Source organism: Gymnoscopelus braueri (assembly GCF_963280865.1).
Source record: "Gymnoscopelus braueri genome assembly, chromosome: 2".
In the NCBI taxonomy this organism is placed as follows: domain Eukaryota; kingdom Metazoa; phylum Chordata; class Actinopteri; order Myctophiformes; family Myctophidae; genus Gymnoscopelus; species Gymnoscopelus braueri.
In genome coordinates this window covers 10,099,968-10,125,211 of record NC_137604.1, presented here as the reverse complement: position 1 = coordinate 10,125,211, position 25,244 = coordinate 10,099,968, and the positions used below count along the sequence as shown (strand labels likewise).

Below are 25,244 nucleotides of genomic sequence, written 5' to 3'. Positions count from 1 at the left end.
ACCAGCAGCTGTCCCTCTCCTCTGTCCAGGACCTTGTGAACAGAGATAATGTGTGGATTGGTTTGACTGACAGAGAGGAGGAAGGCGTGTGGAAATGGGTAGATGGAACGCCACTGACCACACCAACGTAAGACTTTGCATTTATTCTTCTATTATTAATTTAAACTCATCATAAGCACATTTCACATACAGGGATTTCATCTTCGCTATACTTTTTTCTTAATGGCATTAAATCTTATAAATACCAGAAAACCACACTGTCACCAACACAATTATACATGTTGTCTATTTCACTATTATGTTAATTTGCATCTAATATCTAGAACATAATTTGAGGTCATGGTTAAATGTAATGTAAATTAATTGTATGAATTGTTCCTACTCCAGGTACTGGCGCCCTGGTGAGCCTAATAACATTGGAGATGAAGACTGTGTTGTGCTTTATGATGGAGGATGGGTCGACATGTCATGTTCTGTCAAGAGCCTTTGCATCTGTGAAAGAGTTATCGAGTGAAATGTTGGTACAACTACATGATGTCAAATTTGGACAAATTGTACTTTGTACCAATTGAAATGTTATCTTTATGCAGAGGCATGGTAGGAGGGTACCTGCCCTTTTGCCACATGATGCCCAAACTGCCCTTTAAAAAATGTTTAATTAAGGCCTGCCCAACAGGCCAACACCCATGGCCCTTATCAAGAAGAATTTAATGTTTTAAATAATAATAATACATTTTCTATAATAATAATCCTTTATAATAAAATACATTTCAGTCTCAGTTTTCACCTGAAGCAGTGACATCATGTTCCCTCCACCTCGTTATGCTGTGCAGCTGCAACCACCATGAGACACACACACAGTAGGCATGGAGTTCTGAGTTTAATTGTACGATTCACTGATTTATACTCCCTCCCCATCCATAAATTGTTGCTTTTATACTTAAATGTTTGTGCAGATTACACAAATGACATACAGTATATTCATAAGTGAGCTTTATTAGCTTTGTTCAGAGATTGAATTGTCTCTTTAGTTAATTGCTTTCCCTTACTTCCAATCAATGTGATAAATGTCTCCTGGTTGTAGCTGCAAAGTTTAAGACATTTTTTTTTATGTAGCTTATAATATTCTAATTTGTCTGCTCAGTGTTGAACTACTAAATGTATACTTTCTATCAGCACCATGTTATATACTGGATGAGAAATATATTAGGCTTTTCTCTAAATGTCATTTATAGCCTATTAGTTTGTAGATGTAATTGTATTTTTCACAATGTCGGATAATTCATGCACTGTATTATTCTTCCTTTTTTTGTGGTTCTTTTCTTTTCTTTTGTAGCTATTCGATTGTATTGACATATGTATTGGATCTGTTATAATTTTATGTGACGTTATGAGTCTTCACCTGTTCCATTCCACTCTGTAAGTTTGACCAGTCACAATCACCAGAGGCAGCTCCACTGATCACGTCCAACCCAGATTTGGCACAGACAAGGGGTTGAATTCGTTCTCCTGCTATGCAACAAAAATGTGGAATGCCCTACCAAAAGTAGTGAAGGAGTGTAAAACCCTACTCACCTTTAAAACTGGCCTAAAAGAGTACCTTCAGGAGGCTGCAATTCAAAACTGGCCCCTGTCAAAGTCATAACCTAGCCCCCCCCCCTCGAACTGTTTACTGTACATATTTTTCTGTTTTACCTGTTTTTTCAGTCTTACCTTTAAAATGTTCATATGTTCTGCATAGTAGTGTATATTTGTCTGTCATTTAATGTCTCCATGAATTGAGTACGTGAGGCCCCATTTGAAACAAGCCAAGTAGTTGACCTTGTATTGTGAACTGTACTTCCATGTACTTTTTCTCTGCAAACTTCTAAATAAAGTATTCAATGAATCAATGAATCAATGAATCAATGAATCAATCAATGAATCAATCAATCAATCAATCAATCAATCAATCAATCAATCAATCAATCAATCAATCAATCAATCAATCAATCAATCAATCAATCAATAAACATTATGGGCCCTTTTGCAATTCCAGCCCCTGCCTCTTCAGATCCCTCTGCACGTGTGTGTGTGTGTGTGTGTGTGTGTGTGTGTGTGTGTGTGTGTGTGTGTGTGTGTGTGTGTGTGTGTGTGTGTGTGTGTGTGTGTGCGTGCGTGCGTGCGTGCGTGGGCGTGGGCGTGTGTGTGTGTGTGTGTGTGTGTGTGTGTGTGCGTTAGGCGTGCGTGTGTGCGTGTGTGTGGGCGTGTGTGTGTGTGTGTGTGTGTGTGTGTGTGTGTGTGTGTGTGTGTGTGCGTTAGGCGTGCGTGTGTGCGTGTGTGTGTGTGTGTGTGTGTGTGTGTGTGTGTGTGTGTCTCTTTAACCACTTAAATCCTACATACCTCATTAACCCCCAGGGCTCTACACTGGCCTCCTCTACACCAAATCTCTCTTCTTTTTAGACCAAATCTCTTCACTGTAAATAGCTGATGTAGGTCACAACGTGTCACGTTACTTACAACACATTGTGAGCTTGTAGATCTGCTATTTTTGCAGAATGTTTGCCCCCCCAGAGCTAGGTAGGGTTCATATTTAGCTCTTTTCCTTATTTCGGCAGCATTCTTGCCTCTGGTAGATTATGGTGACTTGTTGTATAAGTCACTGGACTCTCATTGTGCCTGGCAATTTGTCATTGGTTGTAAACATCTTACCCAATACCCATTATTGTACCTTGTATCTACATGACATAACAATTGGTTGAGTTTGATCTGTATAGCCGTCTCTCCTTGGACTGGTCCCTATACTTATCTCCTCAGAAGCCAAGGCCGAGCCTGTGCTCTCAAGATGTTCTACAGTAGACTGTTCCACATGTTCACACTGAGCTGTGATATTTATCACACTGCACACTTTGTGCATATTCATAAAAAATTGCAGAATGTACCTGAATATTTTTGTCAGCATTAGCTAAAGCTCACTGTATCATTTAAAGTTCTCTTTAAATCTAGCCGATCTACAAGCTCTATTGTGTAGCTTGTAAATTGGCTATTTTCGGTATGTGGTACCGCGCGCAACGAAGTGTATATCAAAACCTAACATGGCCGGGCGCACGCACGCACATGTCCACTGAACGAGAGAGAGCACAGACGCACACAGAGACGCGCAGACAATCAGTGATCCGTTTTATTAATTTGAGAAAAAGTATTATACTGGTAATTTCCTCTCTCTCTCGTTCTGGTACTCTCTCTCTCTCTCTCTCTCTCTCTCTCTCTCTCTCTCCCTCTCTCTATCAGTCCAGTGTCATTTCACAATTTGCTAATTGAATTTTGATCGATTACAAAATTGCTGACTGACTGACAGACAAGTAAATGTTTAAAATACTTCCCACTTCTCCAGGTACTGGCAGCATGGTGAGCCTAATAACTATAAGGAAGAAGACTGTGTTGAGTTTATTAGTGGAAGATGGATCATCAAAATATATGCATAAAAGAAAAAAAAACTTGGTATGTGTAGCGATTTTCTTTCTCTAGGTCATTCAAAGTCTGGTCAGATGATGTGGATGAGAGAAGTTCATAGGAAAATACCAGGTGATGTCTCAGTTGTAGCAGCATAGAAGAAGAGCGATGCATCGGGAACACATTAAGTCTCAAACAAGCGTCCAAGGTTAACATGTTCTCATTTATTGAAAGACAGACAGTCATATACATACAAGTTCAATGTGGAACATCCCATTTGAGGCGGTCTCAAATGGACGGTTTAACTTTAAACTGATTACAATCAAGGAAGCCTCTCTATATAGTATTGTGATCTGGGGTGCAAAGGTTCATGGTTAGGTGGTTAGCGGAACAGGCAGCATCTAAGGCCCACAGACATCCTGTCTGTTAAGGTAGTCAGGATATACCGTGGTCATAGAAGGCCACTTCTTCTTCTTCTTCTTCTTCTTGCACAAGCGCTAAAGCCTCTTGTGCGTTGCAGGGTGCAAATGGCCTCCCCGTTGATTTCGCTGGAAGATGAACATCTGGTCCTTGTAGATAACCGTGTTCTTCTGCAAACATGTCAATGTTTCTAGACAAATTGCTTAACACTAATTGATTAGGCTTAGATAAGAGAGGACGCAAACTTTCTGAAGTTCCCTAAATTTAGTACACTACTACGTTTACTCTAAGAGAAGGTACATGGGCTTTCAGAGACATGTTAAAGGTTGACTAAGGTCACACGCATGCAATATGATCACAGGTGTGTTACTCACACCCATTGTATAATATTCACTACAGTATGTTGTATACACCACCAGCATTTTTCTTCAGTAGCTGCCACCTAACTTTGTTAGCTAGCTGGTGTGTTGGTACAGCTACATGATGACAGATATTTGGACAAATTGTACTTTGATGCTTTGACAACATTGTTGTTGAAATGTTGATGCCAATAAAGCCCTTTCAATTGAATTTAAACAACTTAATTTCAAGTTCAAATCATACCCATGGTTAGTATGCAATTCTTCCATTTATACACACATTCCTGCTGAATCCATTGTATTTGTCAACAAACTGAAACTTGAAAATTGTTTTTTTTTGCCCAGCTCTGCTAGGATATTGACAAACTGGTGTAGATAATGGATAACATGGATGGGCCTTATGACATAATGTTATGGAAACATTTATGATGCCATCTCCCAGGCCTTGCATGCCACCCTCTCCCACCACGACAACAACAGAGAAGGGGAAATGTTACATTGTTATTATTGATTGCATCTTTGACAACATAGTATTAGTCCCCACCAGGCTGCTAGCAAACTGACAGACGTGTGACTGAACCCTGCAGTGTGTGACTGGTTACTGGACTTATCTACCAGACCCAAAGTGGTCAGGGTGGAAAGCCACACCTCTACCACCCCCACCCTTAACACAGGATCCCCCCAAGGCTGTCCCCTTGTACACCCACCATGACTGTGTGGCCAGAAACCGTTCAAACACCATTGTTGAGTTTTCTGACGACACAGTGGTGGTGCCAGGAAATTAGTCTCTTCCTGAACATGGGTAAGAGTTCTGGGTAGTTTTCATTCATAGAAATCCTTCCATCCAGAGTGAAATACCTTCCATCTTTACAGACCTAATGCCCTGCAACCTGCAAGAACATTGACAAAGACATGCATATTATTAATTCATATTCTGTTTCATTAATAGCTTTAAAATGCTGAGGAAATGCGCACCACAATAGTGTGGTGCGCATTTCCTCTGACATTTCCTGTGACTGTTGCTCACAATGAGATATTTGCGCCATTATGTCTATCCCCCTTAAAGTGGTTACAGATATACAGTAAGCTGCCATGTGCACACATACTGTAGTAGATAGGGCACAAGCACCTGTCCAAACGCCTTCATAGGAGAAAGTGTCTCTCATACTGAACCACAGTTGCTCTCCTCCCCTCATTTTCAATACAAAGTCTGTAGGCCATGTTGTTAAGTTTTCCCTCCTGATAAGTTTGGATTTAGCAAGAAACAGGTGAACTGACATGCTCAACCCAAAGTCTTCAGAGTATGATGGATGCTGACTTTAAAAAGTTGCAAATAATAAAGTCGTCAGACCTCTCAAATAAGTAACATTTTAATGATGCACAGCAGCTGTGGGTGTGATGTGTGGTTTCAGAAATGGCAAATGCATCTTTCTCATGCACGTCACGCTCAAAGTGTGAAATTTGTAGCTTCCGTTGAGTGTAGCAGGTTAGACTTCCTCTTTTGTGACTTCTGTTCTCCAACAAGTTGCACAATGAGTGTAGTTTGACGATGAGCTAGAATGGCGGAGGACGTGTACGCCGTACCAGACCTGACCAAGAAGGTCAGATATGGCCGAAGAGAGAGGCAGCAGGAGATGGAGGAGAGAGGAGAGAGAGAGGAGAGGATGGTAGACATCTATGTCTCTGCAGACGACCTTGACCCTGACCCTGGCACCCAGCAGGATGCTGTACAGCAGAACACAACACAAGCACAGCATGACGGTAAAACTAAATGCTACGATGATTAACTAACACGTCTATCAATGGTTGTTATGCAAGAGCAGTGGTGTACTGGTATGAAGATACAGTTAATAATAATAATAATAATAATAATAATAATAATGATGATAATAATAATAATAATAATAATAATAATAATAATAATAATAATAATAATAATAATAATAATAATAATGGGTAATAATAATAATAATAATAATAATAATAATAATAATAATAATGATGATAATAATAATAATAATAATAATAATAATAATAATAATAATGATGATAATAATAATAATAATAATAATAATAATAATAATAATAATGGGTAATAATAATAATAATAATAATAATAATAATAATAAACTTTATTTGTATAGCACCTTTCATGACATGAAATGCAGCTCAAACTGCTTTACAGAGCAAGAATAGAGCACAAGTGCTTTACAGAAAAAGTAATGAATCATGCAAAACAGTAAGGACATGAATAACAACACAGAGATTTAAAAATCAACTACAAGCAAGAATGAAGAAATAGGTATTGAGCTGTGCTTTAAAGCATTCCACAGAGGCTGCCTGTCTGTAATGGGAGTTTATTCCAAGCCGTCAGCCTAGAAGCAGAATGCTGCTTCACCGTGTTTTCTATATGCCATTGTAGGCACCTCGAGCAGGTGAGAACTAATATCGAGGCAAGCAGTCATAGAGGTAGGAGGGTGCCAGACCATTGAGAGCATTATAAGCAAATCAAATAATTTAAAAATCAATCCTAAAAACTTCCGGGAGCCAATGTAGTGAAGCTAAAACTGGAGTAATCTGTTCTCTCATCTTAGTTTTAGTTAAAACTCTGGCTGCCGCAGATGTGGCTATACTCTAATTAGGCTACTAAAAAGATCAGAAACAGTGACATGAACTCTGAATGCTGTCAAAAATTATCATATTTGCAGGGCAACGAAAGTACTTATAAATACTGTATGTACAAAGTCACTTGACTTGTGGTGCAGTTAATGTTTGCTTCATAAATCCAACACTAAAGATAATTTATTTTACTGAAGGAATGTATCGTTGTGAATGACCAAGCAGCCAGACAGACAGTTCAGCCACATGTGAACATCATTAGGCTACTTTATTTTCTGTTTTTAACTGAATATTTGTATTTATTCATATAGCCTACTGTATGATTAGCCACACATTTCATGTGCTCTGCATTGTTTAATCTACAAAAAAACCTTGACAAGGTTTGATGTTTGATACCATGGGGTGTGTGTTATCCTCACTATTTATTCAAAAAATGTGAAGTGGGCGGTGTGGTCACAGTGGTCATCACAGTGATGGAAGTTCACTTAAAGAAAAGTAATATTGTGGACCAACCATTGTACACCCCTAACTTAAAAAAACCCATAAATGTGTTTTTTTTGTGCATAGTGCATAGTGCATAGTCCTATTTATAGGGCTATGCACATGTGTCATGTTTCACTAGCCAATCACAGTCCTGAATAGACTGTGATTGGCCAATCACGGTGCAGGGTTAGGGGGGTACACTGGTGGCCAATCACAGCGCAGGGTTGGGGGGGTGCAATGGGTGGGGGGGGGTACAATGGTGGCCAATCACAGTGCAGCGAATGTCGAACAAACCTCACATATAGGGGCGGTTTCACCGCCCAAAAATTAGAGCAATGCTGGTTGAGAACGATGAACGCTGGTTTAGCAGACAGTTTGAGGATCCAATGGAGTTAGCTGGTTTTGTCAGAAGCACTTTTTAATAGGCCTACTGTTCATTGGTCCAATTTTTTTTAACCAACACACAGACGTAAAGGGTGTTCAATAGCACTGATTTATGGGGGGGAAATGAAAACTAAAAAATTGACAGCAACGATATCATATGAATGACATACATCTGCAAACACATCTAATGAACTTGCCATGGTTTTAAGTAAATTAAAGTTAAAAGAAAAAAATATAACAGCATATTTCTTAATAAAGAAAAGACAACATGCATGGTATTAGGTTCAAAAGAAAATATATTTTCTGTTTACTAAAGAACTGGAGAGACGGGGAGACCCCTGTAAACTGAACAAACACTCTATAGCAGGGGGTTTCAACCGGACCACTGGTGGTCCACGGAGGTATTGCATTCAGAAATGTAGTAAAGTCATTCAATCAATAATTTTTTAACTTTTTTTAATTTTACTTTTAATAAGTTACAGGAGTTCTTACTGTATCGTGTGGGTGATATGAAATGTGAGTTTACCATAATCACAGTAATCCTTAATCATACTCCATCATATTCAAGGGCTTTTGCAGAGAAATGAGACAGACTCCAGTCACTTTCAAATTAGAGCACTAATTGCTCATCAGGGCTTTGTCAGAGTACCAGTTGTACCCGTCTGTCTGTGTTCCTTTTGTTCCCTATTGAGATCTCTGCATCTGTCTGTCTACCTGTGTCCCTTTTATGCCCATATATGGAGATCCCTGATGTCATCAGTACATGCCCATACCCTATTGCCTTGCCCATATATGAACATATTGTTTGGGTCGGTGGTTCTGGAGAGCTGGATATCCATTTATGCCCATATGTGCATAGCGGTCGGATCTGTGGCTCTGGAAAACCGGATCTCCATATATGCCTGTATATGGGCATATTGGGTTTGTTTATGGTTATGTCTGAGTCATAGTGACATGCCTATATGGACGTGTCGGGTTTGTTTATGGTTATGTGATAGTCAGCGTGACGTGGCTGTGGTCCTGCCTATACTGTATATGGGCGTATGGGGTTTGTTTATGGTTAGGTCTGAGTCAGAGTGACGTGGCTGTGGTCCGCCAGACTTAAGCCAATTTTATATAGGATGTATTACTTGTTATCTATCATAAAACATCATAACTTGTTAAAATGTGTTAAAAGGTGTCACTTATTTTAAACTTTAATCCTCTGAAGTATCCTCATAGGTTTGTCTTTTTCAGGCTCTGATGAGTCCAAGAAGAATGGTTCCAGAGCTGCTGCTGTGTGTCTGGGGCTGCTGGGTCTGCTGTGTGTAATCCTATTGGCTGTCATCACTGGCCTGGTCATATACAGTGAGTAATTCTATAATAAACAATAAACAATATGTTTACATGTATAATTGTGTCAGAAATAGTGTTGATGGCTGTTGCTTTAAATACATTGGGTCTTATTTTGGGGCAGGTGGATTGGCATGAGGTGTGCAGGAGACAGACATTTTGACCATTCTGTTGGCAAAGTACCTTGTTTTTCACCACATTCGTGTGTTTTGTGTTTTTGGGTACACAAGCACACACTTGTGACTCCTCCATTGCTATTTTCAGCACAATTTATCTGGCGGAGTCTCATCCCTGCTTTTATATTTTGTTATGTTTCTCAGTTTCATTTTAGTATGAAGCTCTCAAAATGGAAAAAAATATGTTTTTTTTAATGCATTCTAACCCACACGTGACAATGTTTAAATGCTTTAAACACTGTGATCTTTATAAAGCCTTGCTGATTATTTATTAATACACATAATGCCAACTTGCTATTAGAACAAAGTTGATGTAAAACTCATCAGATTGTCGATTCTCCTTCATGCAGATTCTAACCTGATTAACAACCTGACCAAAGACCGAGCACAGATACAGTCCAGATATGATAACATCACTAAACAGAACGTCCAGATACAGGCCCGTTTTGACCATATACAGTCCAAATATAACAATCTGACTGAACAAAAGGACCAGCTACAGTCCAGTTTTGACCATCTACTGTCCAGATATAACAAACTAATTGAACGAAATGACATCAAGAAGATTCTTTGTGGTCAGTGAGACATCAAAGTTGTTGTTTGTTGTTTTGTTTCATTGTTATATCATGTTGTTCATCATTTATCATTAATCTGAGCAAATGACAAAACAGTGGCTAACTTTATTATTTTGTTTTTAGCATCACATGGATTTACATTTGGTGGTGGTGTGTGTTATTACATCTCTGGTCAGCAGAGAACCTGGGAGCAGAGCAGACAACACTGTAGAGACAAACAATCAGACCTGATGGTCATAAACAGCAAAGAAGAGCAGGTGTGTGTGTGTGTGTGTGTGTGTGTGTGTGTGTGTGTGTGTGTGTGTGTGTGTGTGTGTGTGTGTGTGTGTGTGTGTGTGTGTGTGTGCGTGTGTGCGTGTGTGCGTGTGTGCGTGTGTGCGTGTGTGTGTGTGTGTGTGTGTGTGTGTGTGTGTGTGTGTGTGTGTGTGTGTAGGGTTGTAACCTATCTCGTACAGTTGGTACTTCAGTAACCAGCAGCTTTTCTGTCCAGGACCTTGTGAACAGAGCTACTGGGTGGATTGGTTTGACTGACAGAGAGGAGGAAGGAGTGTGGAAATGGGTAGATGGAACGCCACTCACCACACCAACGTAAGACTTTACCTTCATTCTTCTATTATTAATTTAAACTCATTATAAGCACATTTCACATACAGTACAGGGATTTCATCTTCGCTATACTTTTTTCTTAATGGCATTAAATCTTATAAATACCAGAAAACCGCACTGTCACCAACACAATTATACATGTTGTCTATTTCACGTTTCATGTTAATTTGCATCTAATATCTAGAACATAATTTGAGGTCATGGTTAAATATAATGTAAATGAATTGTATGAATTAAATGTTCCTACTCCAGGTACTGGCGCCCTAGTGAGCCTAATAACATTGGAGATGAAGACTGTGTTGTGCTTCAAGGTGGAAGATGGGTCGACATGTCATGTTCTGCCCGGAGCTTTTGCATCTGTGAAAGAGTTATCTAGTGAAATGTTGGTACAACTACATGATGTCAAATTTGGACAAATTGTACTTTGTACCAATTGAATGTTATCTTTATTCAGAGGCATGGCAGGAGGGTACCTGCTCTTTTGCCTCCTGATGCCCAAAGTGCCCTTTAAAAATTGTTTAATTAAGACCTGCCCAACACCCATGGCCCTTATCAAGAAGAATTTATTTTTTAAATAATAATACATGTTCTATAATTATAATAATTTATAATTACATTAATACATACATTTCAGTTTCAGTTTTCACCTGAAGCAGTGACATCATGTTCCCTCCACCTCGTTACAGTATGCTGTGCAGCTGCAACCACCATGAGACAAACACACAGTAAGCATGGAGTTTAATTGTACGATTCACTGATTTAAACTCCCCCATCCATAAATTGTTGCTTTTATACTTAAATGTTTGTGCAGATTACACAAATTACATACAGTATATTGAGCTTTTGTGATCTTTGTTCAGAGATTGAATTGTCTCTGTAGTTAATTGCTTTCCCTTACTTCCAATCAATGTGATAAATAACTCCTGGTTTATGTAGCTTATAATAGTTCTGCTTTGTCTGCCCAGTGTTGAACTACTAAACTTATACTCTTCTATCAGCACCATGTTATATACTGGATGAGAAATATATTAGGCTTTTCAGTAAATGTCCTCCTATTATTGTGTAGATGTAATTGTATTTCTCACAATGTTGGATAATTCATGCACTGTATTATTTTTCCTTTTTTTGTGGTTGCTTTTTTTGTGGTTCTTTTCTTTTCTTTTGTAGCTATTCGATTGTATTGCCATATATATTGGATCTGTTATAATTTTATGTGACATTATGAACTTGAATTGATGTAAATCTGAGTCTTCACCTGTTCTCCATTCCACTCTGTAAGTTTGACCAGTATAACCGGTCCCAATGTGGGTTGTTTGAGTGATTACACACTGCTGATCTGTAATGGGTCTCATCTGTGAAACGTTGGTGTTGTCTGTTTCTGTGTTCATAATAAAATATTATCATCGGCAGCTCAGAGTGTGCGACTATACTCCTATATTTCTCAGTAGTTAGGAATTATGCCTTCTGTAACTCTGATGACATCACTGCAACTCACCTGAGAGTGTCATCAGGGGTGTTAAGCCCCGCCCAGAAAAACTGCTCTCAGCAGGAAATACCCAAAACAAGGCATTTCCTGCTCTTTAACGCTATTACATTGGCTATTGAAAATATCAGATCTAAAAGCTCAAAATGTGTGATGCAATGCGTTTTGAGCTTGTAGATCTGCTATTTTCAAAAAATCTTGTATAGCCAAATACATACAGTATTAAGTTCGATTCCTTTAAGGTGGCGCAGTGGTAAAATGCCTGCCCACCACCACAGGTTCAAATCCGCTGTGTAAATATTGACCTGTATCAATTGACTCTGATTGTCTTGCAAAGATTGTTTTAGTTCCTCATGATCAGGGCAACGAGGTTGTGTCCCACTGTAGAGTAATACATGCTGAATTGCTCATATAATCAGTGACAGTAACCTTTGTATGAATATTGTTCATGTTTGTGGAGTTATGTTTTCAGTATAATCCTAGATTCCTAGTGTTGATTTAAATGAGATATTCCTCTAAATCTGGGTAGAAATATGGAAAAAAAATAAAGAAATTCCAGCCCCTGCCTCTTCAGATCCCTCTGCACATCTGTGTGTGTGTGTGTGTGTGTGTGTGTGTGTGTGTGTGTGTGTGTGTGTGTGTGTGTGTGTGTGTGTGTGTGTGTGTGTGTGTGTGTGTGTGTGTGTGTGTGGGTGGGTGGGTGGGTGGGTGGGTGGGTGGGTGTGTGTGTGTGTGTGTGTGTGTGTGTGTGTCTCTTTAACCACTTAAATCCTACATACCTCATTAACCCCCAGGGGTCACACTGGCCACCTCTACACCAAATCTCTCTCATTTTTAGACCAAATCTCTTCAGCGTAAATAACTGATGTAGGAGCTCACAACGTGTCACCTTACTTACACATTGTGAGCTTGTAGATCTGCTATTTTCGCAGAATGTTTACGTTACTTACGACACATTGTGAGCTTGTAGATCTGCTATTTTCGCAGAATGTTTGCCCCCCAGAGCTAGGTAGAGTTCATGATGAGGTACAGCATAATTAGCTCTTTCAGTTCAGTATGTGTGAATGGCCGACCTTTGTGTGTATTTGAAACATGGTCACAAACAATGCATGTGTGTGTGTGTGTGTGTGTGTGCGTGTGCGTGCGCGTTTGCATGTGCGTGCACGTGCGCGTGTGCATGTGCGTGCGCGTGTGTGTGTGTGTGTGTGTGTGTGTGTGCAGGTGTACAGCGGTACCGATCCTTCACCCCCATCCCCCGCCCCAAACACACGTAAACGCCACCACCAGCACCCAGCTCACGTGGAGAGGAGTGTGAGGCTGCTTCCATTTATTGTATTTTCTCAAGGAAATGTAAACAAACTAGTCTCAAGCTATGAGTAGGCTACTTGGACATTCTCATCGATCCCAAAGTATCGTTTAAGCCTCACTTTACTTAGTGAAGTTAGGCTTTTACTTTATAAAGAAATCCTGTTTCTCCCTTAGAGCTAGCAATACCTTGTTTCGGCAGCATTCTTGCCTCTGGTAGATTATGGTGACTTGTTGTATATGAGTCACTGGACTCTCATTGTGCCTGGCAATTTGTCATTGGTTGTAAACATCTTACCCAATACCCATCATTGTACCTTGTATGTACATGACATAACAATTGGTTGAGTTTGATCTGTAGCCATCTCTCCTTGGACTGGTCCCTATACTTATCTCCTCAGAAGCCAAGGCCAAGCCGGAACTCTCAAGATGTTCTACAGTTGACTGTTCCACATGTTCACACTGAGCTGTGATATTTGGTCACACTGCACACTTTGCGCATATTCATTAAAAATTGCAGAATGTCCCTGAATATTTTTGTCAGCATTAGCTCACTGTATCATTTAAAGTTCTCTTTAAATCTAGCCAATCTACAAGCTCTATTGTGAGCTTGTAGATCGGCTATTTTCAGTAGCCTACGTGGTATCGCGGGCAACGAAGTGTATATCGAAACCTAACATGGCCGGGCGCACGCACGCACAAGTCCACTGAACGAGGAGAACACAGACAATCAGTGATCCGTTTTATTAATTTGAGAAAAAGTATTATACTGATCATTTCCTTTCTCTTGTTCTTTTGTTCTCTCCCTCTCTCTCTCTCTCTCTCCCTCTCTCTATCAGTCCAGTGTAATTTCACAATTTGCTATTGAATTTTGATCGATTACAACATTTCTGATTGACAGACAAGCAAATGCTTAAAATGCTTCCTACTTCTCCAAGTACTGGCAGCATGGTGTGCCTAATAACTATAAGGAAGAAGACTGTGTTGAGTTTATTAATGGAAGATGGATCATGACGGATCATGCTCTTTCCAGAACAATTGGATCTGTGAAAGAGATATCTAGTGAAATGTATTAGGTTCAAGGTTCTCGGTTGTACTTTATTGTTACATCTTGTGTACAGGTACATAAGAGTAAAACTTATTTTGGTTTGGCTTCCTTCAGACAATGCAGCAGCATAGGTAATAGAATAGAATAATGATAGAAAACGTAAAAAGATTTAAAGAAAAGAGAGTGCAAAAAGAGAATAAAAAGAGCATCATCAAATCAAATGTTTATGTGTACAAAAAGAAAAAAACTTGGTATGATGTATGCACCAACAGCATTTTTCTTTAGTAGCTGACACCTAACTTTGTTAGCTAGCTGGTGTGTTGGTACAGCTACATGATGACAGATAATTGAACAATTTGTACTTTGATGCTTTGGCAACATTGTTCTTGAAATGTTTATGCCAATAAAGCCCTTTCAATTGCATTTAAACTGCTTAATTTCAAGTTAAAATCATACCCATGGTTAGTATGCCATTCTGCCATTTATACACACATTCCTGCTGAATCAATTGTATTTGTCAACAAACTGAAACTTGAAAATAGTGTTTTTTGCCCAGCTCTGCAAGGATATTGCCAAACTGGTGTACTGTAGATAATGGATAATATGGATGGGCCTTGTGACATAATGTTATGGAAACATTTTTAACTGATGACGCCATCTCCCAGGCCTTGCATGCCACCCTTTCCCACCACGACAACAACAGAGAAGGGGAAATGTTACATTGTTATTATTGATTAAAGCTTTGACAACATAGTATTAGTCCCCACCAGGCTGCTAGCAAACTGACAGACATGTGACTGAACCCTGCAGTGTGTGACTGGGTACTGGACTTATATGCCAGACCCCAATTGGTCAGGGTGGGCAGCCTCACCTCTACCACCCCCACCCTTAACACAGGATCCCCCCCAAGACTCCCTGCACTGCACACTGAGACCTCTGCTATACCCTATACCCATGACTGTGTGGCCAGAAACCGTTCAAACACCATTGTTGAGTTTGCTGATGACACAGTGGTGGTGCCAGATAAAGAGCCTCTTCCTGAACATGGCATGGGTAAGAGTTCTGGATAGTTTCCATTCATGGAAATCCTTCCATCCAGAGTGAAATACCTTCCATCTTTACAGACCTAAAGCCCTGCAACCTGCAAGAACATGAACAAAGACATGCATGTTATTAATTCATATTCTGTTTCATTAATAGCTTTAAAATGCTGAGGAAATGCCCACCACAACAGTGTGGTGGGCATTTCCTCTGACATTTCCTGTGACTGTTGCTCACAATGAGATGTTTGCGTCATTATGTCTATCCTCCTTAAAGCGGTTACAGATATACAGTAAGCTGCCATGTGCACACATACTGTAGTAGACTAGGGCCCAAGCACCTGTCCAAATGCCTTCATAGGAGAAAGTGTTTCTCATACTGAACCACAGTTGCTCTCCTCCCCTCATTTTCAATACAAAGGCTGTAGGCTGTATTGTTAAGTTTTCCCTCCTGATAAGTTTGGATTTAGCAAGAAACAGGTGAACTGACATGCTCAACCCAAAGTCTTCAGAGTATGATGGGTGCTGACCTAAAAGCACAGCTTAAAAAAGTTGCACATAATAAAGTTATCAGAACTGTCAAATAAGTAACATTTTAATGACGCACAGCAGCAGAAGGAAACAACATTCGCCCTCTCCCTGTGTTTCTGAGACCTGTGGATGTGATGTGTGGTTGCAGAACATGGCAAATACAGCTATCTAATGCACTTCACGCTCAAAGTGTATAATTAGTAGCTTCCGTTGAGTCTAGCAGGTTAGACTTCCTCTTTTGGGACTTCTGTTCCCCAACAAGTTGTACAATGAGTGTAGTTTGGCAATGAGCTAGAATGGCGGAGGACGTGTATGCCATACCAGACCTGACCAAGAAGGTCAGATATGGCCGAAGAGAGAGGCAGCAGGAGATGGAGGAGAGAGGAGAGAGAGAGGAAAGGATGGTAGACATCTATGTCTCTGCAGACGACCTTGACCCTGACCCTGACCCTGGTACCCAGCAGGATGCTGTACAGCAGAACACAACACAAGCACAGCATGACGGTAAAACTAAATGCTACAATGATTATGCAAGAGCAGTGGTGCACTGGTATATGAAGATACAGTTAATAATATTAATAATATTAAAAATAACAATAACAATAACAATAACAATAATAATAATGGGTAATAATAATAATAATAATAATAATAATAATAATAAACTTTATTTGTATAGCACCTTTCATGACAGGCAGCTCAAAGTGCTTTACAGAGCAAGAATAAAGCACAAGACGCTTTATAGAAAAAAGTAATGAATCAGGCAATTACAGTGAGGACATGAGATTTAAAAATAAACCAAAAAAAAGAGTGAAGAAATAGGTCTTGAGCTGTGCTTTAAAGCTATCTACAGAGGCTGCCTGTCTTAGGTGTAATGGGAGTTTATTCCAAGCCGTCGGCCAGTAGAAGCAGAATGCTGCTTCACCGTGTTTTTTATATGCCATTGTTGGCACCTCGAGCAGGTCAGCACTAGAAGACCTGAGGGGGCGGTTTGGAACATATTGTAGCGTTTGCGGTCCCTCACAGCTAACTCACAACTTGAATAAAAGGAGGAAACATGGATTGACGTTTTAACCGGAGAACCGGGTTTTATTGCCCTTTAGGGCTAGAACTGGGTTGGGAGGGTGCCGAAAACAACAAAGAGGCTGCTCTGTCTGTCTAGCTTGAGTCTCTCCACACACTGTGCCACCATAGTGTCTCTGCCACTTCCTCGTTCCTCTTCGCGGGCTTCTGCTTTACCCACCCCCTTTGATCATGTGTTAACCCCTTCTCAGCCTGACCTAAACTGCATACCTGAACTAGGCACCTCCTCCCCCCATCAACCCCCCCTCCTCCCACAAGTCTCTGTCATTATTCCAGCAGGGTCGCTACAATATCTAGGCAAGCAGTCATAGAGGTAGGAAGGTGCCAGACCATTGAGAGCTTTATAAACAAGTAAAGTAATTTTAAAATCAATCCTAAAAACAACCGGGAGCCAATGTAGTGAAGCTAAAACTGGAGTAATTATGTTCTCTCATCTTAGTTTTAGTTAAAACTCTGGCTGCAGAATCAGATGTGGCTATACTCTAATTATTAAAAAGATCAGAAACAGTGACATGAACTCTGAATGTTGTCAGAAATAATCATATTTTCACGGACAACTTAATGTTATAGTTTACAAAATAAGTACTGCATGTACAAAGTCACTTGACTTGTGGTGCAGTTAATGTTTGCTTCATAAATCCACACTAAAGATAATTTATTTTACTGAAGAAATGTATCGTTGTGAATGACCAACCAGACAGACAGACAGTTCAGCCACATGTGAAGATCATTACGTTATTTGCTGCTTTTAACTGAATATTTGTATTCATTCAAGGTTTGATATTTGATACCATGGGGTGTGTGTGTGTGGCACAGGCACACTAACCTTATCCTCACTATTTATTCAAATTAGAGCAATGTTGGTTGAGAACGATGATACCAGTTATAGCCTTTCTGTTGTACCTGTTGTCAAAGTTCTTAGTACAGTTCCCATTATCATAGCACTTGGAGGCCGATGATGGCAGTACTATCTCTCTCTCTGCTGTCGGGCAGAAACCAGTTCCAAAATGTTATTTATTTAGGAAATGAAAAAACAAAACAAAAAGTGGAGTTAGGAGGTTTTGTCCATCATTGATAAGAACAGCTGACTGGACCTCCAAGCTCACAATGAGGTTGGCGGTCAAAAGGGGGTGGAGCCTGGAGTCAGCAAAACCAGCTAACTCCACCCCCCTTTGGTGGAGTTAGCTGGTTTAGCAGACAGTTTGAGGATCCAATGGAGTTAGCTGGTTTTGTCAGAAGCACTTTTTAATACTGTTCATTGGTTCAATATTTGTTTAACCAACACACAGACGTAAAGGGTGTTCAATAGCACTGATTCATACAAAATTAAAAAAAAGCTCAAAAATTGAGTTAGCGGGTGTCTGCCCGACAGCAACGATATCATATGAATGGCATATACATCTGCAAACACATCTAGTGAACTTGCCATGGTTTTAAGTATATTAAAGTTTGTTTATGGTTATGTCTGAGTCAGAGTGACATGGCTGTGGTCCACCAGCCTTAAGCCAATTTGAATATAAGATGCATTACTTGTTATCTATCATAAAACATCATAACTTGTTAAAAGGTGTCACTTATTTTAAACTTTAATCCTCTGAAGTATCTTCATAATGTAGGTTTGTCTTGTGCTTTTCAGGCTCTGATGAGTCCAAGAAGAATGGTTCCAGAGCTGCTGCAGTGTGTCTGGGTCTGTTGGGTGTGCTGTGTGTAATCCTATTGGCTGTCATCACTGGCCTGGTCATATACAGTGAGTAATTCTATAATAAACAGTATATTTACATGTATAATTTTGTCAGAAATAGCGTTGATGGCTGTTGCTTTAAATACATTGGGTCCTATTTTGGGTCAGGTGGATTGGTATGAGGTGTGCAGGAGACAGGCATATTGACCATTTCTGTTTTTCACCACATTCGTGTGTTTTGTGTTTTGGGTACACAAGCACACACTTGTGACTTGTCCATTGCTATTTTCAGCACTCTTTATCTGGCGGAGGCTCACCCAGACACGTCTCCAAAATCACACAAGCCTGCATTTATATTTTTTTATGTTTCTTCATTTCATTTTAGAATGAAGATCTCAAAATGGAAAAAAATGTTAGCCTGTTTTAATGCATTCTAACCCACACGTGACAATGTTTAAAGGGTCTACACCACGAAAATCACTTTTTTCTTGTTTTTTTGTATTTTTTGGGGTCCCCAGTGTCTCTTGTAATTTTTTTTTTAAATTCAGTGATTCCTTCTCATTTCATGGATTTCCAGAATGGGCGTGTCTGAACAGGCGATCTCAGAATGGAAATGTTTATGATGTCACAAACATTATTGATGGCAAACCCAATGTTAAATGAAAAGTGCCCGAATCGCTCCGAAACTTTTTCTACCCCCCCTAAGTGGGGGTCTACGAACAAATACTTCGGGCTCGGATTTTGGCTCCGCCCCCCGGAAGTGGGTGAAACAGGCACCTCAAACACTTGGTGGAATTGTTCAAAAATGTTCAAAGTGTTTTTTTTTCGATTTTGTATTTTTCTTAGATGCTTCTTTTTATGCAGAATTTTTCCATTTTTTTTCCTTTTTTTTAAGAATTGTTTTAAATATTTTTTTGTATTAACAGACAGAATTGCTCAGTAGCCCCCCCCCCTGCCCAAGAGGACGTTTTGGTATTGCAGCTGAAAGTGCTGTATAAGCCAGAGACAATTGACTTGGGATGAGTATATCTGAGTGATGATTTAGGCTCAAACCTTTTGAAAAAGGTTTGAGGGACATACACCATATGATATTAAATATCAAATTTTTTTTTTAAATTCGTGCTTTAATCCAACACTGTGATCTTTATAAAGCCTTGCTGATTATTCAGTTAGATTAATACACATAATGCCAAGTCGGCCATTATTGAACAGTTTCGTAGACTTTTTGTCTTTCATAGTCCAGTGTACTCTAAACAATAGAACATTTCTCATGGACAGTTATGCAAAGACACAAAATAAATTACGTGAACATTCTAGTCAGGTGTCTACTGAGGGTCCACACAGACCCTGAGAAGATGACCACGAGGAGGTCAATGCAGCAGTCATTTTGTAGATGTCCGTCCATGTAGTTTAGACTAATGAACTGGCATTGTGAGATATACTTTTCACTGGAACACTACCACACTACCTTCTTCTTCTTTCGTGTGTCATCATCAGATGTCCAGTTCAGTAGTGTACAGCCACGCCCTCGTCTCAGGTCCCACATCGAAGAGGCCGGCCTCCGAGGGTGGTTTATTCAGGGGACAGACTGTGATTATGTGCTCAGCGGTCTGCTCCGGCTCCCCACACTCGCATGCTGCTCCGTCCGCCAGGCCCCACTTCCTCATGGATGAAGCATCCGACCCCAGTTCGCAGGCGGTTCAGCAGGGTCCATTGGCGGCGTGGCAGGATGTAACGGTGGATGCGTGTGGGCCCGGCCAACTCCCACTCCTGCTTCCAGGCTGCCTGCCGCCAGCCATGCCTCTGTAGACAGGTCCTCAGGGATGGACCTGAGCAGCTCTTGTACCGCCTTGTTGTACGGGTGGTGGGACTTGAGCCTATCTAGAGGCAACACTGTTGTGGTGGTGTTGTGCAGGATATGCCAGTCAAGTTTGTAGGAGTATGTGCAGTGACAAATATCACACTCCCTACCCTGCTTCCCTCCCCAAAACACGGGCCAATTGTGTTTGTATAGACACTTGACAACGCCGATGCACCACAGTTGATTTGATCCCCTTGACTCCGCCTTGGTGGGCTGTTTACCACTGCACCACCCGAGCGCCGTAGTAGTACATTTGTTGTTGATGTCCCTCCACCTCCTGCACAAGGACATCAGTTTACTCTGGTGAGAAATGAAGTTTCTGAGGCTTTTCTTCTGTGGAAATGACCTGAACGCATTGAGCTGAGCACTTTGCACTGCTCTTAAAGGTCATGAAAAGCAATCCTTTGATTGGTCATGATTGAATCCACCTATACAACACACCCACTGATAATATATTAATTCACCTCCAACCCACCTCACCTCTTCACTATGGGTACGCTGCCCTTCTCCAGTCTGGAAAATACCAAGTATCTGTCACCACACCACACCCACCACACCAGTTCACCTGTTCCCCCAAAATAAGACCCTTGTCTTAATGTCAAATGAAGATTTACTATTAGAACAAAGTTGTATGTAAAACTCATCAGATTGTCGATTCTCCTTCTTGCAGATTCTGACTCTTGCAACCTGACCAAAGACCAAGAACAGTTACAGTCCAGATATGATAACATCACTAGACAGAACGACCAGATACAGTCCAGATATAACAATCTGACTGAACAGAAGGATCAGCTACAGTCCAGATATGATAACATCACTAAACAGATAGTCCAGATACAGTCCAGTTTTGACCATATACAGTCCAGATATAACAATCTGACTCAACAGATGGATCCAATACAGTCCAGTTTTGACCATCTACAGTCCAGATATAACAAACTAATTGAACGAGATGACATCAAGAGGATTCTTTGTGGTCAGTGAGACATCAAAGTTGTTGTTTGTTGTTGTGTTGTTTCATTGTTATATCATGTTGTTCATCTTTTATCATTAATAACAAAAGTGTCTAACTTTTTACCTTTTTTTTAGAACCACGTAATTTTAAATTTGGTGGTGGTGTGTGTTATTACATCTCTTCTTGGACGAGAACCTGGGAGCAGAGCAGAGAATACTGTAAAGAGAAACAATCAGACCTGATGGTCATAAACAGCAAAGAAAAGCAGGTGTGTGTGTGTGTGTGTGTGTGTGTGTGTGTGTGTGTGTGTGTGTGTGTGTGTGTGTGTGTGTGTGTGTGTGTGTGTGTGTGTGTGTGTGTGTGTGTGTGTGTGTGCGTGCCCGTGTGTGTGTATTGTAACATATCTATCCTTTCTGTCCAGGACTTTGTTAACACAGTTGTTGACAGATACCGTAACGTGTGGCTGGGTTTGACTGACAGAGAGGAGGAAGGAGGGTGGAAATGGGTAGATGGAACGCCACTGACCACACCAACGTAAGACTTTGCATTCATTATTCATTTACAGTAAACTCATAAGCACATTTCACATACAGGGATTTCATCTTCGCTATACTTTTTTCTTAATGGCATTAAATCTTATAATACAATATCAGCCAACCACACTCTCACCAACACAATTATACATGTTGTCTATTTCACTATTATGTTAATTGTGGGCTCGCTGCAGTAGCAGATTTAGTGTTGAAGTGTCCTTGAGCAAGACGCTGAACCCCTAATTGCTTCCAATGAGCAGGTGCCTTGCATGGTTTCCTCCGCCATTGGTGTATGAATGTGTGTGTAAATGGGTGACATTTTTATGGCAATAATTTTGTACATTTCAAGCTCCAATTTAACACTAATGTTGTGTATTAGTCAACATAACCCGACAGCCCCCCCCCCCCCCCACACACACACACACACGCACACTCACACACACTGTAAACCATCGGAAATAGGTAATCTACAAGCTAGGCCTGTCCCCGACTAAGGATTTGTTTAGTCGAAACTAATTGGCGACTAATTGCCAATAGTCGACTGGCAGTTTTTTTTTTTTTTGGGACAAAATACATTTTATTTCAAAGGGCCAAGTCTACACAGTTTGTTTTGTGTCTCCAGCAGAGTTTCTAGTGTCTCTATCTCTCTCTGGAAGAGGTTGCACATGAACTCTGCAGCCGCACTGAGGCGCTCCAACACAGACAATACCAATACAAAGACGAGGAATAAGAAGAATAAAGTTGAAGTTACGTGTGGTTGCAGGTGTAGACTTGGCCAAAAAACTATTGAAAACATTTTTGGCCATTAAAAAAAAACAAAAAAGAAAACGACTAGAGTCGACTAAGAGACACGCAGTCGACTCGGACCCCCCGCGACTAACCAGTCAACTAGTCGACTTAGTCGAGGTCAGGCCTACTACAAGCTCAATGGAGCCAGGGGGAGCACCCCACACCCATCACTCCCGTCCCCTATACCCCTCCATCCCCTTACTACCATCAGCTATGCAAGCAGGTGTGTAACTGATGAATTAGGAGAATAATAACGGGGGCTCCCAGTCTGATCAACCGGGGGCACGTGTACGCCCACACACAACACAAAGACAGAGATACCGAGTCAAACTGAAATGTACTTTTTATAACTACTATGTTTTGGCTTTAAAGCGAGCCCACATTGTTTCTTCAGGAACAATATTTTCTAGTTTGCATCTAATATCTAGAACATAATTTGAGGTCATGGTTAAATGTAATGTAAATGTATTGTAATTAAATGTTCCTACTCCAGGTACTGGCGCCCTGGTGAGCCTAATAACTCTGGAGATGAAGACTGTGTTGTGCTTCAAGGTGGAGGATGGGTCGACATATCATGTTCTGCCCCGAGCTATCCGATCTGTGAAAGAGTTATCTAGTGAAATGTTGGTACAACTACATGATGTAAAATTTTGACAAATTGTACTTTGTACCATTTGAAATGTTATCTTTATGCAGAGGATGCCATTAAGCATGGCAGGAGGGTAGCCTACCTGCCCTTTTGCCACCTGATGCCCAAAGTGCCCTTTAAAAATGGTTTAATTAAGACCTGTCTAGCGTTTAAACGATGTCAGGTTCCCTCTCACCTCGTTATGCTGTGTAGCTGCAACCACCATGAGACACACAGGGTGCGTTCGAAAATTACGCACCGGAGCACACTCGCAACAATTAGTTTGTATTGGCCAGTGCGCTCAGTGCTGTATTTTCAAACGCACCCACAGTAAGCATGGAGTTCTGAGTTTAATTGTACGATTCACTGATTTATACTCCCTCCCCATCCATAAATTGTTGCTTAAATGTTTGTGCAGATTACACAAATGACATACAGTATATTCATAGGGTAAGTTAGCTTTTGTGAGCTTTGTTCAGAGATAGATTTTTTTTATGTAGCTTATAGTATGTCTTCTTTGTCTGCTCAGTGTTGAACTACTAAACGTATACTTTCTATCAACACCATATTAGGCTTTTCTGTAAATGTCATTTAACTATAGCCTATTATTGTGTAGATGTAATTGTATTTCTCACAATGTTGGATAATTCATGCACTGTATTATTTTTCCTTTTTTTGTGGTTCTTTTCTTTTCGTTTATTCGATTGTATTGACATATGTATTGGATCTGTTATAATTTTATGTGACGTTATGAACTTGAATTGATTGAGTCTTCACCTGTTCTCCATTCCACTCTGTAAGTTTGACCAGTCACAGTCACAATCGTAATCACCAGAGGTAGCTCCACTGATCACGTCCAACCCAGATTTGGAACAAACAAGGGGTTGAATTAGTTCTCCTGCTATGCAACAAAAATGTGGAATGCCCTACCACAAGTAGTGAAGGAGTATAAAACCCTACTCACTTTCAAAACTGCCCTAAAAGAATACCTTCAGTAGGCTGCAATTCGAAACTGGCCCCTGTCAAAGTCTTAACCTAGCCCCCCTCCCCCCTCGAACTGTTTACTGTACATATTTTTAGTTTTTCAGATTTTCTTACCTTTAAAATGTTCATATGATGTTCTGCATAGTAGAGTATCTGTCTGTCATTTAATGTCTCGATGAATTGAGTACGTGAGGACCCCATTTGAAACAAGCCAATGCGGCTTTTCTGGGCTTTTTCAATCCTATTTAGTTGACCTTGTATTGTGAACTGTACTTCCATGTACTTTTTGTAATGTGCTCTGCAAACTTCTAAATAAAGTATGCAATCATCAATCAATCAATCACAAACCAGTAGAACCGGTCCCAATTTGGGTTGATTGAGTGGTTTCTCAATCGGCAGCTCAGAATGTGCGGCTATACTCCTTGATTTCTCAGTAGTTAGGAATTATGCCAGCATAGACATATAAAGGTAAACGGTAGGCCTACTTGGCAGAATCTAGTTGTATAAAAAAATATCTGAATAAAACTTTTGTAGTAAATCAGACTGGGGTTTCTCTAAAGCTGAATTAAACCCCTGCTCAACCCGTTCTGTCGGGTAGCCCCTTTGAATAAATTGTTGTTTCATCTCACTAGATGTCATATAGTCATCTATTGTATTGTGTGACATATTCTTCAGAGTCTGTAAAATTGCTTTTTGGCAAACCTTTTTTGAGGGCTGTGGGGTGTGCGCTCTTGGCCAACAATAATGTGTTCCTGCCTGTGTCCTTTCTATATAAGGTGGTTGATAGGCCACCCTTATCAATAGAGACCCACATATCCAAAAGAAATACCTTCTCTTAAAACTATTTAGTAACTCTATAAAGCTGTGCAACTCATCTATAGTCAGCTGGAAAATACAAAAAATATCAATGTATCTGTAGTATCAATCAATGTATCTG

The 25,244-nt window shown here is 40.2% G+C and overlaps 2 protein-coding genes across 2 annotated transcripts; both read left to right on the top strand.

Moving 5' to 3' along the window:
- Positions 1-5,770: 5,770 nt before the first annotated feature.
- Positions 5,771-11,789, top strand: LOC308098972 (uncharacterized protein; the record flags this gene model as incomplete). Its single annotated transcript, XM_080447458.1, has 6 exons — positions 5,771-5,972; positions 8,934-9,044; positions 9,556-9,780; positions 9,904-10,037; positions 10,271-10,368; positions 10,639-11,789. The coding sequence occupies 6 exons, from the start codon at positions 5,771-5,773 to the stop codon at positions 10,760-10,762; spliced, it is 894 nt and encodes a 297-aa protein (XP_080303584.1). The 3' UTR covers positions 10,763-11,789.
- A 4,300-nt stretch (positions 11,790-16,089) lies between these two features.
- Positions 16,090-24,633, top strand: LOC308094004 (uncharacterized protein; the record flags this gene model as incomplete). Its single annotated transcript, XM_080440420.1, has 6 exons — positions 16,090-16,297; positions 18,513-18,623; positions 21,089-21,394; positions 21,508-21,641; positions 21,795-21,907; positions 23,189-24,633. The coding sequence occupies 6 exons, from the start codon at positions 16,090-16,092 to the stop codon at positions 23,310-23,312; spliced, it is 996 nt and encodes a 331-aa protein (XP_080296546.1). The 3' UTR covers positions 23,313-24,633.
- Between the last annotated feature and the right edge of the window lie 611 nt (positions 24,634-25,244).